Source organism: Salvelinus sp. IW2-2015, linkage group LG15 (assembly GCF_002910315.2).
Source record: "Salvelinus sp. IW2-2015 linkage group LG15, ASM291031v2, whole genome shotgun sequence".
NCBI lineage: Eukaryota > Metazoa > Chordata > Actinopteri > Salmoniformes > Salmonidae > Salvelinus > Salvelinus sp. IW2-2015.
Genome location: NC_036855.1, coordinates 60,791,442 through 60,807,884, shown reverse-complemented (window position 1 = coordinate 60,807,884; position 16,443 = coordinate 60,791,442). Strand labels below are relative to the sequence as shown.

The 16,443-nt window shown below is 45.2% G+C and overlaps 2 protein-coding genes across 4 annotated transcripts; both read left to right on the top strand.

Annotated features, from left to right (window-relative positions):
* The first annotated feature begins 521 nt into the window (after positions 1-521).
* LOC111974758 (mucin-2) lies at positions 522-5,740 on the top strand. Its single transcript, XM_024002740.2, has 8 exons — positions 522-716; positions 1,525-1,628; positions 1,924-2,386; positions 2,560-2,661; positions 2,743-2,779; positions 2,879-2,950; positions 3,067-5,001; positions 5,099-5,740. The coding sequence occupies exons 1-8, from the start codon at positions 618-620 to the stop codon at positions 5,464-5,466; spliced, it is 3,180 nt and encodes a 1,059-aa protein (XP_023858508.1). The 5' UTR covers positions 522-617; the 3' UTR covers positions 5,467-5,740.
* A 78-nt stretch (positions 5,741-5,818) lies between these two features.
* Positions 5,819-13,829, top strand: LOC111974759 (uncharacterized). Of its 3 annotated transcripts, none has more exons than XM_070447308.1 (11): positions 5,819-6,410; positions 7,022-7,157; positions 7,810-7,884; positions 8,138-8,178; positions 8,603-8,649; positions 8,743-8,918; positions 9,001-9,079; positions 9,171-9,332; positions 9,469-9,582; positions 9,948-10,476; positions 10,595-13,829. In XM_070447308.1, the coding sequence occupies exons 6-10, from the start codon at positions 8,811-8,813 to the stop codon at positions 10,454-10,456; spliced, it is 972 nt and encodes a 323-aa protein (XP_070303409.1). In that variant the 5' UTR covers positions 5,819-6,410; positions 7,022-7,157; positions 7,810-7,884; positions 8,138-8,178; positions 8,603-8,649; positions 8,743-8,810; the 3' UTR covers positions 10,457-10,476; positions 10,595-13,829. The 3 variants fall into 3 exon arrangements, with proteins under 3 accessions (XP_070303409.1, XP_070303410.1, XP_023858512.1); XM_070447309.1 differs by having other exon boundaries at positions 7,022-7,680; positions 9,174-9,332; XM_024002744.2 differs by having other exon boundaries at positions 7,022-7,680.
* Positions 13,830-16,443: the final 2,614 nt, after the last annotated feature.

Sequence of the window (16,443 nt, the reverse complement as noted above, 5' to 3'; positions counted from 1 at the left end):
GTTTATGCCCACAAGTCTCTTTTTAGAAACCTGTTTGGAGTAGTAGGTGAACTAGACTATTTTGGTTGTTCCTGTTGAATTTCTGATATTGAGTGTTTCATTAAAACACAATTTTAGTCCCCTCCCTGGTTTTTCCTTGCTTGATATTTTAATCACTTCTTGGAGATTTACACACTCCAGAAACCCATTGCCTAGATCACCAATCATCCCCTGCATTTTCTATAACCCATCCATGTAAAATCAATTATTAATTTGTAATTTTAGCACATATTGTTCCCTTCCTGCATTTTGGTCAGTTCCATGAAGAACCTTAATTTATATTATAAATTAATATATGCTAGACTGCCTTGCACCGCTCTCCCTCTAACACAAGCTCTAAATTACTCCATTCTCTCTGTCTTCTCATTCTTTTGGTCTTTCTCACGCTTTCGGAGGAAGGGGTGGGGGGGTAGAAAGGCGAGGCCCCTTGTTGTCAAATCTGTCAGTCTAGCTCAGTTTGGCYCCTCCTACCTTGGTGGAGGCAGTGAATACTGCTGCTGGTGCTCTTAGCAACGGTGCCTCGGCAACAGAGCCACGGCAACKGAGCACCACGACAACGGAGTGCTGTGTCTCCCCTTATGGAGCTTCCATTGGGCGGGCCGGCGCTGAGGCACTACACCCGCAGCAGACCTAGACCACACCGACAAAATCAACACCTCCGCCCCAGCAGACCAAAGGTACAGAGGGATGGARAAAAAAATGGGTGCTGTGTAGAGGCATAATGGTGAGGGGAGATGTAATAGGGTACAGTGGGGGGATGGAGGGAAGATGCCTGGTGCCTGCTTGATTCAAGGTACTTGTATCGCAACAGCAACCAGCTGCTTGCATATTCAACACCAATAGTGTGTGTTTGGGGGGATTGCATTTGTGTATAGGATTGTGATTGTATGTGGCTAATTTCTAGGGCTATATAATGCTTGGTCTGAAGCTGGTGGGGTTTTTCTTGGTAGGTGTGTGTGAATTTTCTCTACCATAGCCATCATCACCTTATCCATTGTATGCCTGCCATTGGTACTGTATCAATCACGATCAGAATTAACACATGTAAAGCTGGTTTTGTTGGATGAACTAAACCAAACCTAATCACATGGGCAGCCTTAGTGCCACAGGAGATGACATCATAGGGTCTTAATGRTTTTCTGAGTCAGTCATTGGTAATTGTACATACCAATGGTAGTGTGATAATGTAGATCTGGGGGATATATGTATGAGGTGTTGATGTGTATATTCTGTGTGTCAGGGAAGTCTGAGCCCATGAGGTGACAATTTTATGTAATAATTACTATGTGCTATATGAAGTAAACTGCTCTCAGTAACCTGATATCCAACATGGCACTCTTTCCATGAATTGGAAACCCTTTTGCTTTCTATTTCTCTGGTAGTCTAACTGCACTCACACACATTCTCACACACAAACACCTAATAATCACAGATGTCGTAACACTTATCTCTTTCTCTGTGCATGTGTGCATGGGTGTGACACAGGAATCGGTGGTTGACAATGAAAATGGAGTCCCTGATCACATGGGGCGAGTTGATGAGGGAGTTGAGGAGTTCTTTACTAAGCGAGTCCTTCCTGTCGACACCGTGTGAGTATCTGACCAAACTCATTTTAGATAATCTGACTCTTCACTTTCTCATCTCCAACACATCTTAACCAGCTCACAATAAACCTCTTTAAATTTGAGTAATTTATGAGATGCTCATATTCATAACAACTTACATAACAACCTACAACCTATATTCATAACATTTTCCTGACCACATTACCTGCATGCAGACCCTAGCTTGTCCATGTCAGGCCACATGGCCAGGAAAAACTTGGGCCCTATGATTGACAAACACACAAATGCTGGTCCTGTGCTACTCTGACTCTTCCTCCAGGAAAACACTGAATGAGTCTGAGGAAACTCCCATTACTGAACAGGAAGTGGAAGTAGCGCCTGCTWGCGCCGCCCCTTGCCCCGCCCCTTCCAGAACCCTACGGAGGAAGCTGGGCGAGTTCTTCACCCTTAAAAAGCGGAGGGCTGTGAAATCAGAGGGAAGCCAAGAGGGGAAGGCCAAGAAGACCTCCATCGCCGACCTAATTCGGCCTCTTAGGGAGGCCACCAGAGCTGAAAAAGATCAAGTGAAGGAGAATGAAAAAGTGAAAGAGAAGGAGAGTGTGGATGACAGCTTTGTGACAGGAGATCCAGTGGAAGCAGAAACCCCTCCTGATGGTCCCACTCCACTGAGGGGTGAGGCTCCACCCCGTCGTGCGCTAAGAGAGGGGAAGTCACAGTCTCTCATTCTGCTCTCTGGATCCGGAGCCAACGCTGGGAACACCAAGAACACTGCACAAGGGAAGGTATATATTCAAATGTGTTCAACCGACCCTTTGAAAAAACTTGATGGGTTAAAGCAATTTGGTAAAAAATTCTTCACAGCCTATGAAAGGATAGTTTTTGTTTTTATTTTGATCATTCTTTAGTTTGGATTGGTTCTTATCGGCACTGACTGCTTCTCCTTGGTTCTGGTTAGTTTCAGAAACACTCGTCTGATAGCCATCATGGCTTTGAGCAGCGCCTCCAGCTCATGCTACAACGTATTGGTGTGTCCAAAGCTCAGCCAGGAGAGACACAGGTGTGTATGTGCATTTATCTGAGTGTGCATGTGGTTGTGTGTCTATATGGAAAACATAAAAATTCTTATTCCATTCTACAGAGTCAGGAGAGAGAGATGAAAAAAGCTGAATCAGAGGGTAAGTCATTTTACTCATATAACACTTGCTAGAGTATATGTGCGAGTCTGTGTGTGGTGATGGATATGTGTTTTTCTTCATTTTCTGTCTCGGTTTCAGGCACTATCATCGATAATAAACCTGAGCCCCCACCCACATTTATGAAGCCCCGGACCATGTCCACCTCATCAGGTAACACACACACGCACAAATACACTCATGCAGACATTGTAAACACACACACACACAAACACACACACTATTGTATACAATTTTGTGTATCTTATGCTCATCTTCTTTCTCTTTAGATACGAGACGAGCAGTACGACAGAGTGTGTCCGCACATGAGTCAGCTGGGAAACCTGCTCTGCCTCCTAAGCCAATAATTAAGCGAGGCCCAACCCCACCTCCCACTATTTCCGGTCATCTCACCCCTGAGAATGACCTAGCCCAAATACAGGAAGGAGAAGCGTGTTCCCCCACAGACCCCACCCCTAGTATCACTGATACCCCTACCAGTTCTAAACCTATCCCCACTGACACCACTATTCCCATCACTGTCCCAGATCCCACTAACTCTTCTATTCCCACTGACACCATCATTCCCTCCCCTGTCCCAGATCCCACTAACTCTTCTATTCCCATTGACACCATCATTCCCTCCCCTGTCCCAGATCCCACTAACTCTTCTATTCCCATTGACACCATCATTCCCTCCCCTGTCCCAGATCCCACTAACTATTCTATTCCCATTGACACCATCATTCCCTCCCCTGTCCCAGATCCCACTAACTATTCTATTCTCACTGACACCATCATTCCCTCCCCTGTCCCAGATCCCACTAACTCTTCCATCCCCGTTTCTACTACCGCTACTTCCTCTAATTCAATCCCCAATGACATCATCCCCTCTACAATGTCTGCACCTACCCCTATCAATACTACAGCCTCCACTCCCAACACCACCAACTTCATCCCCAGTACTAAYCCTGCCACAACCACTACCATTACCTCCATTACAACTACATCTGGCCCTATGAATATTACAACTTCCACCCCCCCTACTGACATGAACTTTGGCTCTATCCCCACTATTACCCCCACCCTAACTCCCACTGCCTCCACTGACTCCACCACCCCAACCACCTCTGCGTCGTCCATCCCTAATCTAGCCACAATCACCATTACAAGCATTACTGCCCCAACACCTGTTAACCCTAATACTGATACCCATACATCAACAACCCCCACCACTAATGCTTCTACCCCTACCCTTACTGATACTACTGCCTCGACAACTCCAACACTAAATACTCCCATCTCCATAATTGCTTCTGCTGGCAACAACATTTCTACTCCCACCCCCACTACCTCTCTGTGTCTCACCCCCACTAACTCTCTGTGTCCCACCCCCACTACCCTAATTACTAATTCAGTTACCCCACCTCCATCTCCTGCTGCTACTATAACAACCTCGACCCTTAATTCTATGAATGGTGCTTCCACTCCTACCCATATCTCCATAAACTCCACTGACTCCAACGCTACCCAAACCGGAACTCACAATACCAGCGCAACTAACTCTGTCAACTTCACTTCTACCTCAAGCCCCACTAACTCTACTAGTCCTATCCCTACTTGCTCTACCAGCTCAACTTCCACTAACTGTGCTGCTCACACTGCTACTATCCCTAGCAGTCCGATTCCAATTATCTCTACTAATCACTCCCCCACTGTCACTTCTATCCCCACTGCCACTCACTCAACTAACTCCATCAATATTTCCTCCCCCACATTCTCTTCTACTCACACCACTACTAACACTACTAGTCCCATCCCAACTAACTCTACTAGCCTGACCACTACCCCCACCCCCATTAMCTCTAGCCCCGTCACCACTATCTCTACAGGCCGTTCTAATATCACCACTGCCACTAACTCTTCTGTCCTCATCAGTAGCCCCAACCCCACTAACTCTACTACCAACACCCCCACTAACCCTTCAAATCCCACCAACACCACTAAACCTACTAACTCTACTACACACACCACTATCTCAATCCCCACTAATTATGTTACTCATAGTCCCACTAACTCTTCTACTCATAGCCCCACTAACTCTTCCAGTCCAACCCCCACTAACTTTGCTAGACCTACACCAATTAATACTATTCAACCATCACCTGAGGAGAGAATTAGCCTTAATCCTGCAATGGGACTGCTGTCCATGACTAAGGGTACAAGTAAGTGTGTGCGTTCAATAGTAATAATAATATTGCTTGAAATTTGGAAGTAACCTGTTGAAAATAACATTTTGTCCCTCTCTTTCCTCTCCTACAGATGACCTGAATGCTGAGAGGGTAGAGAGGAACAAGGAGACAGAAGAGAAACGTAGCAAGGAAGAAGATGTCAGGAGGGCCACAGAGAAAGAAAAAGAACAGAAATCATTGGCGCACAACATAGGCAAAACCATAAAAGAGGAGAAGGAGGAGGGTCTGCAGAAGGTGGATGAGATCATGAGGCAGGGAGTAGAAGAGACCAAATCAAATGAAGAAAGAGAGTTGTGTAAAAAGGATGGGGATAAAAAGAGGGAAGGAGGGACCAATGTGTCAGATGAAAAAGAGTTCAAAACTAAGGAGGTGGTAGAGAGCAAGTCAAACAAGGGACCAACTACTGTGATAGAGGCAGGGGAGACCACAGAAAAATAAACAGGGGGACAGTCCATGGGACTGAGTACAGGGACCACATCACAGCAGAAAACCGCAGAGGGTGGAACATCGAACCAAAAAACTGAGACCCCCTCTGTGTGACACAAATGGACTGACCCAGCAACGTGTACTTTTTTTCTCAACCATGTTTACATTTGCATTGCACGTATTGTATGATTATGTAATACATCAACTGTGGTGAAATATGTTTACAATAGATGGATATGAGACACATAGTTACTTATGATAATTAAAATGAATATTCATAATGTCATGATGTCTTTATCATGCTTCAGTCCGTCTGTTAGTTCCTAGCTCCCAATCTCTTTGGAATGTCTATAACTAAGCCTAAACCAGAAATGTATGACAAAAGTTGGTGGAAGGAGAGAAGGTCTGAGATAGAAGTGTTTCTTCATGGTAGTACCAGAGTGAATCATTGCCCTATTCCCATATGCCCTCGACGACACACCTTGACGGACAGAAATTATTGGATTGATGAAGGTAATATGTGGTAGCAGAACCATATCTGGCCATCACCTGTCTCCAAGGACAAATTGTCAAGGGCAGACAGAGGGGAGCAATTACACTAGGGGATGTTGCTCCCAATAAGTTACTCCTATAGGCATAATTCCCTCATCTCCTTTCTTTTTTAAGGGTAGATKWAGGGACTATACAGGTGTTCCCCACAAGTGCTTTAATACAGACATTTTAGATAAGGTGTCATGAATGGACAAGGAAAGGAATATAACGTGTGCGTGTGCAGTGGGACAGGACACACATTGGTATCGAAATGGCGTGAACAGTGTTTCCCATGATAGGGGATTGCAGTGGGAACCATTTGCTGTGGAAAGATTCCCCAACGGAATGTAAATAAAGTAACATCACTCAGTGGAACCGCTACATCCAATCAGACTCAAAAGTGGTTGTCGTTGTTTTACTATCAGGTGAGTTGCAATATATAATTGCCGTTGTTCACAAATGCAATAGTGTAAATCTGAACGACCTGACGACCTAGTGCAGTGGTTCACAACCAGGGGGGGGTAATTGAGTAGACTCATGAGACCGTAGGCCTACTGGTCAAATGCACATGAGGGGGTACTCCGGGTAAAGCAAAATTCAGTTGGTGGTACAGTAACCAAAAAAGGKTATGAACCACTGACCTATGGGATCTACAGTAGCTAGCTAACGTTAGGTGTAAGCAGCTAAGTTTGCTGTCACATGAGTAGGAGGAAGACTTCGCCGTACAGTTCACAACAAAGCTAGCTAAGTAACGTTAAAGTTGGTATTGATGTTTTCTCGATATGATCTATTCTATTAGCTAGGCCTAGTYCTAATTTATTTTAKTTTAGTTTGTAAACTAGTTATGTGTGGAAAAGTTAGTACCATGAGAGGCTTTTCACTGCAATGTTTAGCTAGCTAATAAATCCACAACTGTGTATGGATATTATAGTCACCACACCAGTTAGTGTAATAACAGGTAACTAGCTAGTATACTGAAAATAGTAGTGCCATCAACTCTCAACTGTCACATTATTCTGTACATGCCTGTCTCCAGTGTTTTAGGGTGTGTGGCCATGACTCGGGGTAGGAGGACTAAGTTGGAGCCCTGGATGGAGCAGGTCATCCTGAGTTATGGCACAGAGCCAAAGGAGGAGAAGAAGAACACTCTGATGAAAGCGCATGTTGTGGGGGTAATGAGGCATCTAGTACATACACTTCATGCAAGGCCTGTGTTCCAAGTTTAGAAGGTGTGTGTGTGTGTGTGTGGGTCGGCCGGATGTCAGAGTCCCAAGCCCGGTCGACTGAGGGTTTGACAACGTTGCTGTTCCTCTCTGATGGAGTGGTGCACATCCACTGACCCAGGACGCCTGGGAGATACTGACCCAGGACGCCTGGGAGACTCTTCAGGAGTGAGTTAACATTTAGGACAAGCGTAGAGGCCTATGAGATCATATTAAATTACATGTATGTCTAAAACCCACCTGTAAACCATTTCTTGTTAAGCCCAGTACAAATCTAACAGCCAACATAAGGAGAAACAAGACGAGACAAAACGTATTAAGATAATTAAAAWCCATACAGCAAATGGTGATGCATTTCTATCTATCGGTATCCTCTGGTAGGCAGGATGACTGTGAGTGCTTCTCCAGTCTCATTAATTGCACAGTGTGTGTGTATTCATACACCCTGCAGTTCAACATGGACTCTGAACAGGTGCGTGTGAATGATCCTATGATACTGGTACTAGTAGTCCTTTGGTCTTAGAGAGACAGCTCCTGTTCTTTATTCTTTACCATTCATATTTTATTTTACTCTAAATGTGTCCTCATCTCCTCATACAAGGAGCCAGTTTTACTTATCGGTTGGTGAGCTGACCACCACATCAGATGGGGCTGCTAAAGACAACAGCCCTTGCTGGTAAGAGACGCACCTCCTGGCCTCCAAACCCAAACACCCACACATATGCACCTTAATTGGGAAGAACAGGCTCATTCTAATGACTGGAGCGGATTGAGTGAAATGGTAACAAATACATTAAACACATGGTTTCCAGGTCTTTGATGGCATTCCATTTGCTCCGTTCCAGACAATATTATGAGCCGTTCTCCTCAGTAGCCTCCTGTGATACACACATTAAATGTAGTGACTCTCCAACTTGCTTTTGTTTCAGCACATCGCTCAACTCAGACAAAAGATCTGTACAACATGGAGGTGAGTATGGGGTGTGTGTATTTATGTTTTTTTCAATTTTATTTAACTTGGCAAGTCAGTTAAGAACATATTCTTATTTACAATGACGGCCTACCAAAAGGCCTCCTGCGGGGACGGGGGCTGGGATAAAAAAAWAAAAATGTATTAAATAAAAATATAGGACATAACACGCATCACAACAAGAGAGACAACACTACATAAAGAGAGACCTAAGACGACAACATAGCATGGCAGCAACACATGACAACATCATGGCAGCAGCACAACATGGTACAAACATTATTGGGCACAGACAACAGCACAAAGGGCAAGAAGGTAGAGACAAGAGTCTGTGTTTGTGCATTTTTTTGTTGTTGCATATAATACATGTGTACATTACTTTATATATTGTATTTGTTGATCATGTGTTTTCTTTTATCCACAGATCCCTGCTTGCACAGGATTCTGTCCATACTCAGAACACCCAGTCTGGTACGGAACTCTATACACTCTGCACTACATTGATGATTTGTATCCTTATTGTTTGCCACACCTGTGTATATGACTGTGTTTCCTATCTACTAGAGTTCAGTCTGTCAGAGCTGCTGGGGGAGTGGCAGCATGACTGGCGCCAGTCTCTGTTGAAGGATGTGATGGAACTCTTGAGGACACCCACAAACCCCCCCTCCCCACAGCCCTCCACCTCCACCTCCAACACCCTCACTGGCACCAGATGGGCTATTGAAAGGTTCAGATATAAGGTGTGTGTGTGACCAACCTATTAAATGTAAGAAAACATTAGGAAATCTGCAACTTTACAAGAAGGTTGTTGTTTTTTCCTAGAGGGAGGATACTTTCAATGTCCCTGTGTCTCACCTACACATTCCAGACAATCTGAGTCAGAAACTGCACGCACCCTCAGGTAACATTTAAGGGTGTCTCACCCTCTCTCACACCTGGAAATCATCTATACCTGTTCAGTCTTTCTGAACTGACCGTTGTGTTTTATTTAGAAGACAACAGTGAAACGCAGAGTGGACTGGTCCCTCCATCTGAAGACAGACCGACAGACCCACCAGAGACAGATCAACCAATCGTTGCTGCTGACAGCAGGCAGACTGACAGGCCAGTGCCTCTGGAGAGAAGACATCCTGCCCATGAGACCACACTTTCTCGTGAGTTATGTTTGTTAACTGGTCCATGCTGTAGATTAAGTATTTGCTATCAGTTACTGCTAGCTGAAGTATGCTGCTACCACAATAGAGCCCAGTGTGTGTACAAATATCTCTATTTTTCTCTCCCTCTCTCTAGAGGAAAGTATGGATGGCGAGGTGGTGTCAGGGATGACCGGAGGAGCAGTGGCGAGCCCATGGGACATTTTTGCACCAGCAGCTGAGCTGCTCAGGACCTCCTCTGCATCTGACGGTGTGCTCCTTTCCTTTTAACTTTTTAATCATTCAACCTTTANCTATCAGTTACTGCTAGCTGAAGTATGCTGCTACCACAATAGAGCCCAGTGTGTGTACAAATATCTATATTTTTCTCTCCCTCTCTCTAGAGGAGAGTTTGGATGGTGTCAGGGGTGACCGGAGGAGCAGTGGCGAGCCCATGGGACATGTTTGCTCCAGCAGCTGAGCTGCTCAGGACCTCCTCTGYATCTGACGGTGTGCTCCTTTCCTTTTAACTTTTCAATCATTCAACCTCTATACACACACATCACACCATCCACATTTGTCTTTGCACCRTACTACAGATATTCTAACKTCTGTCTCTCATTGGTTCCCTGACAGAATCTATCACCTCGGAGSCCTTCTCCCTCCAGAAGAGCCAGTCTCTGCTCGACCCCACTCCACAACCAGTCACCCTTGCAACGTTTCCCCTGGCAACCAACACCCAGGTGCCAACCCTGACCCATGGGGCCACCCAAAGGTCAGGCGAGCGCTCCCTTCCTCCTTATCAAAAACCAGGYCCCTCTCACAGCCTACTCCCCTCCAGTGGCGGCTCCTCCACTGTGAGTCCATCTACAAAGCACCAACACTCTGGCATGAAGCTCCACCACAGTGGCTCAACCACAACACATCAACTTCCAGTCACGGAGCAGCAAGATCAGGTGGAGGAAGAGGAGGATGTTGTGAAGAGGTGTAGGAAGGATAAGAAGAAGAGTTCTGTGCAGACCCCAGAGGATAATGATATCCCCTGGGAGGAGGAAAATATGCAGAAGAACYGCGGCCTGCCCCCCTGGATGTTTCCAGGATTGGGGAGGGAAGCAGCTGCAAACAGAAGGCAGTTGCAGCAATAGCCCCCCGGAGGCCCTCCAATGTAAGGGTGACCAGTTTTCAACCAAGAAATAGGATATATATAGACCATTTAGTGGAATTTTTAACCTGTCCGTTTTGTTAGATTGGTGTGAAGTAAATGATCTGTCTTGCTCTCTCAGGTTCACAGTGATGGCACTTCGTTCTCATATTCTTATCAGCTGTGTGGCMGCATTTCGAAGGATCTAAGCCATTTAAAGTGAGTAAACCGTGTGTGTGTGCCGTGCCTTCGGAAAGTACTCAGACCTCTTTGCTTTTTCCACATTTTGTTACGTTACAGCCTTATTCTAAAATTGATTAAATATATAAAAATCCTCAGCAATCTACACACAGTACCCCCATAATGACAAAGCGAAAAACAGGTTTTTAGAAATTTTTGCAAATGTATTAAAAAAAAAATGAAATACATAATTATTCATACCCTTTGCTATGAGACTCGAAATTGAGCTCCGGTGCATCCTGTTTCCATTGATCATCCTTATTGATCATCCTTGAGATGTTTCTACAACTTGATTGAAGTCTACCTGTGGTAAATTCAATTGATTGGACATGATTTGGAAAGGCACGCACCTGTCTATATAAGGTCCCACAGTTGACAGTGCATGTCAGAGCWAAAACCAAGCCATGATGTCAAAGGAATTGTCAGTAGATTGTCCACATTGACCCTGTACCCCCTGTATGAAGCCTTGTTATTGTTATGTAATTTTCTTGTGTTCATTTAAAATGTTGTAATTTTATTTTGTAAATATTTTCTTAACTCTATTTCTTGAACTGCGTTGTTGGATAAGGGCTTGTAAGTAAGCATTTCATGGTAAGGTAAGGTTGTATTCGGCGCATGTAACAAATACAATTTGATTTAGAGCTCAGAGACAGGATTGTGTAGAGGCACAGATCTGGGGAAGTGTACCAAAACATTTCTGCAGCATTGAAAGTCCCCAAGTACACATTGGCCTCCATCATTCTTATGTGTGTTCCAAGATGGCGTAGCAGTCAGATGTCTGTTTGTCCCATGTATATATMTTTTTTTATCTCATTTTCCATCTACGGACTGAACATACTCTCCTGCAACCCGCCTCAACCAATGTGGTACGGATCTGCTATTTTCTTTACACTTTAGAACCGGAACACCCATCAGAAGCTAGCTAGCTAACTAGCTACTAGCTAGTAGTCAGTTAGCCACTGCTAGCGGTCATCACCGTTAACTCGGACATCAGCCAGCCTCAGTCCGGTCAATTCCTGCCCGTCTGCACAGTATATCAACCCAGAGCATATCGGACTGCTTTTTCTCTACCACATCTCCGGATTCCTACCGCAAGCTTTGAACTTTTACACCAGATCATCGCAGCTAGCTAGCTGCTATCCGAGTGGCTACTCCTGGCTAACGTCTCTGTCCCGAAGCAAATACCAGTTAGCCTGGAGCTAGCCTCGAGCTAGGCACATCTCCCGGCTAGCTGAAGAGGTCCATCAGCCAATTCTTGAGCAACAATACCTATTTTGCCAATTGGCCTGGACCCTTTTACTGCCGACACGGAGCCCCGCCGATCCATCACGACTGGTCTGCCTACGTAACCGTCTGAAGGGGTTTCAACAGGCTCTTCCGTTGCGACATCTCCCGAAGGCCCATCTGCTATCCCCGGCCCGCTAGCTGTCTGAATCGCCGTGTCTCCRGCTCGTCTAACTACTCACTGGAACCTATGATCACTCGGCTACACATGCCTCTCCCTAATGTCAATATACCTTGTTTATTGCTGTTTTGGTTAGTGATTATTGTCTTATTTCACTGTAGAGCCTCCAGCCCTGCTCAATATGCCTTAGCTAGCCCTTTTGTTCCATCCCCCACACATGCGGTGACCTCACCTAGCTTAAATGGTGCCTCTAGAGACATAGAGAACAAAACCTCTCTCATCACTCAATGCCTAGGTTTACCTCCACTGTACCTACCATACCCTTGTCTGTACATTATTGCTTGAATCATCTATTCCTCCGCGCCCCAAAATCTGCTTATTTTACTCTCTGTTCCGAACGCACTAGACGACCAGTTCTTATAGCCTTTAGCCGTACCCTTATCCTACTCCTCCTCTGGTGATGTAGAGGTTAACCCAGGCCCTGCAGCCCCTAGCTCCACTCCCATTCCCCAGGCGCTCTCATTTGTTSACTTCTGTAACTATAAAGGCCTTGGTTTCATGTATGTAAACATTAGAAGCCTCCTTAAGTTTGTTTTATTCACTGCTTTAGCACACTCCGCCAACCCGGATATCCTAGCCGTGTCTGAATCTTGGCTTAGGAAGGCCACCAAAATCCTTACATTTCCATCCCTAACTATAACATTTTCCGACAAGATAGAACTGCCAAAGGGGGCGGAGTTAGCCTGCAGAGTTCTGTCATACTATCCAGGTCTGTGCCCAAACAATTCGAGCTTCTACTTTTAAAAATCCACCTTTCCAGAAACAAGTCTCACCGTTGCCGCTTGTTATAGACCCCCTTCAGGCCCCAGCTGTGCCCTGGACAACATATGTGAATTGATTGCCACCCATCGATCTTCAGAGTACTGTTAGGTGACCTAAACTGGGACAAGCTTAACACCCCGGCCGTCCTACAATCTAAGCTAAATGCCCTCAATCTCACACAAATGATCAAGGACCCTACCAGGTACAACACTAAATCCATAACCATGGGCACCCTCTTAGATATCCTGACGAACTTGCCCTCTAAATACACCTCTGCTGTCTTCAACCAGGATCTCAGTGATCATTGCCTGCGTAATGGGTCCGCGGTCCCCCCTCATCACTGTCAAACGCTCCCTAAAGCACTTCAGCGAGCAGGCCTTTCTAATCGACCTGGCCTGGGTATTCTGGAAGGATATTGACCTCATCCCGTCAGTAGAGGATGCCTGGTTGTTCTTTAACTTCTTATGGCTGCAGGGGCAGTATTGAGTAGCTTGGATGAAAGGTACACAGAGGTGCCCAGAGTAAACGGCCTGCTCCTCAGTCATAGTTGCTAATATATGCATTTTATTGGATAGAACACACTCTGAAGTTTCTAAAACTGTTTGAATTATGTCTGTGAGTATAACAGAACTCATATGGCAGGCAAAAGCCTGAGAAGTTTTTTTCTGAGGCTGGTAGATTTTCAACCAAGCTCCCATTGAAATTACAGCGAGATATGGATGAGTTTTCACTTCCTACGGCTTCCATTAGATGTGAACAGTCAATAGAACTTTGTCTGATGACTTTACTGTGAAGGGGGGCCGAAGGAGACAGGAATGAGTCACCACTGTCATGAGGTGACCATTTTTTCACCATGTRCGTTCACATAAGAGGGAGCTCCGTTCCATCGCTCACCTGAAGTCAATGTAATTTTCCGTTGGACGTCTCATTCAAGAATTTATTGAACAACATTCTAAAGATTGATTCAATACATCTGTTTGACATGTTTCTATGACCTGTTACGGAACTTTTGGACATTTCGTCACGTTTTAGTGAACGCGCTTTGTGACTTTGGAATTGTTTACCACAACGCGGTAACCAAAGTAGCTAATATGGACATAAATAACAGACATTATCGAACAAATCAAGCATTTATTGTGACCTGGGATTCCTGGGGTGCATTCTGATGAAGATCATCAAAGGTAAGGGAATATTTCATGTAATTTCTGGATTCTGTTGACTCCAACATGGCGGCTAATTTGACTCTTTTCTGAGCTCCGTCTCAGATTATTGCATGGTTTGCTTTTTCCGTAAAGTTTTTTTGAAATCTGACACAGCGTTGCTTAAGGAGAGGTATATCTATAATTCCATTTTCCATTCCATGCAAAATCTGGATCCCTACAAATCAGCTGGGCTAGACAATCTGGACCCTCTTTCTAAAATGATCCGCCAAAATTGTTGTAACCCCTATWACTAGCTTGTTCAACCTCTCTTTTGTATCATCTGAGATCCCCAAAGATTGGAAAGCTGCCGCGGTCATCCCCCTGTTCAAAGGGGAGATACTCTAGACCCAAACTTTTACAGACCTATATCCATCCTGCCCTGCCTTTCTAAAATCTTCGAAAGCCAAGTTAACAAACAGATCACAGACCATTTCAAATCCCACCRTACCTTCTCCACTATGCAWTCTGGTTTCCGAGCTGGTCATGGGTGCACCTCAGGCACGCTGAAGGTCCTAAATGATATCATAACTGCCATTGATAAAAGACTACTGTGCAGCCGTCTTCATCGACATGGCCAAGGCTTTCAACTCTGTCAATCACCGCATTCTTATCGGCAGACTCAATAGCCTTGGCTTCTCAAATGACTGTCTTGCCTGGTTCACCAACTACTTCTCAGAGTTCCGTGTGTCAAATTGGAGGGCCTGTTGTCCAGACCTCTGGCAGTCTTTATGGGGGTACCACAGGGTTCAATTCTCGGGCCGACTCTTTTCTCTGTATATGTATCAATGATGTCGCTCTTGCTGCTGGTGATTCTCTGATCCACCTCTACGCAGACAACACCATTCTGTATACAACTGGCCCTTCTTTGGAGACTGTTAACAAACTAGCAAACGAGCTTCAATGTCATACAACACTCCTTCCGAGACCTCCAACTGCAAGTAAAATTAAGTGCATGCTCTTCAACCGATTGCTGCCCGCACCCTCCCGCCCKACTAGCATCACTACTCTGGATGGTTCTGACTTAGGCATTTGTAGTTGTCCACATATTCTAAGTGTCTAGTTAGACTGTAAACTCTCCTTCCAGACTCACATTAAGCATCTCCAATCCAAAATTAAATCTAGAATCGGCTTCCTATTTCGCTACAAAGCATCCTTCACTCATGCTGCCTAACATACCCACGTAAAACTGACTATCCTACCGATCCTTGACTTCGGCGATGTCATTTACAAAATAGCCTCCAACACTCTACTCAGCAAACTGGATGCAGTCTATCACAGTGCCATCCGTTTTGTCAGCAAAGCCCCATACACTACCCACCACTGCGACCTGTATGCTCTTGTTGGCTGGCCCTCACTACATATTTGTCGCCAAACCCACTGGCTCCAGGTCATCTATAAGCTTATGTTAGGTAAAGCCCCGCCTAATCTCAGCTCACTGGTCACCATAGCAACACCCACCTGTAGCACGCGCTCCAGCAGGTATATTTCACTGGTCATCCCCAAAGCCAACACTCCCTTTGGCCGCCTTTCAGTTCTCTGCTGCCAATGACTGGAACGAATTGCAAAAATCACTGAAGCTGGAGTCTTATATATCCCTCTCTAACTTTAAGCATCAGCTGTCAGAGCAGCTTACCGATCACTGTACCTGTACACAATGTGGTAAACCGTGGGGTGTTGGGTTGAGCGTGCAGAGATTGACACATAGACAGGGAGGTTTTAGTCCGCAAAAACAACTTTACAAAGAAAATAAACATAACAAAGAAAATCACTTAGGTTTGGCTCGGTCCTTCTTCTCTACTTTTGCTCGGTGTCGGTCTCTCCCCGTTCTCTCTCGTGGTGTGCCACAGTGCTCCTTTTATTTGGCCTCCACAGCTGGTTGGCACTTTACCATAATTACCTCCACTTGGAGCTGTCCGTGTCGGGGTGCCCAGCTCCCGTATTCCCAGCAGAGGGAGCCAACTTCGCCTCACGTACCTCCCCTCTATTACCATCCCCTGGGGTAGACCTCCTGGGATACCACAACAGCCAATCTGTAAATAACACACCCTAATTTGTCCCCATATTGTTACTTATCCTCTTGCTCTTTTGCACCCCAGGATCTCTACTTGCACTTCATCATCTGCACATCTATCACTCCAGTGTTAATGCTAAATTGTAATTATTTCGCCTCCATGGCCTATTTATTACCTTACCTCCTTACTCTTCTACATTTGCACACACTGTACATAGATGTTTCTATTGTGTTATTGACTGTACGTTTGTTTATGTGTAACTCTGTGTTGTTGTTTTTGTCGCACTGCTTTGTTTTATCTTGGCCAGGTC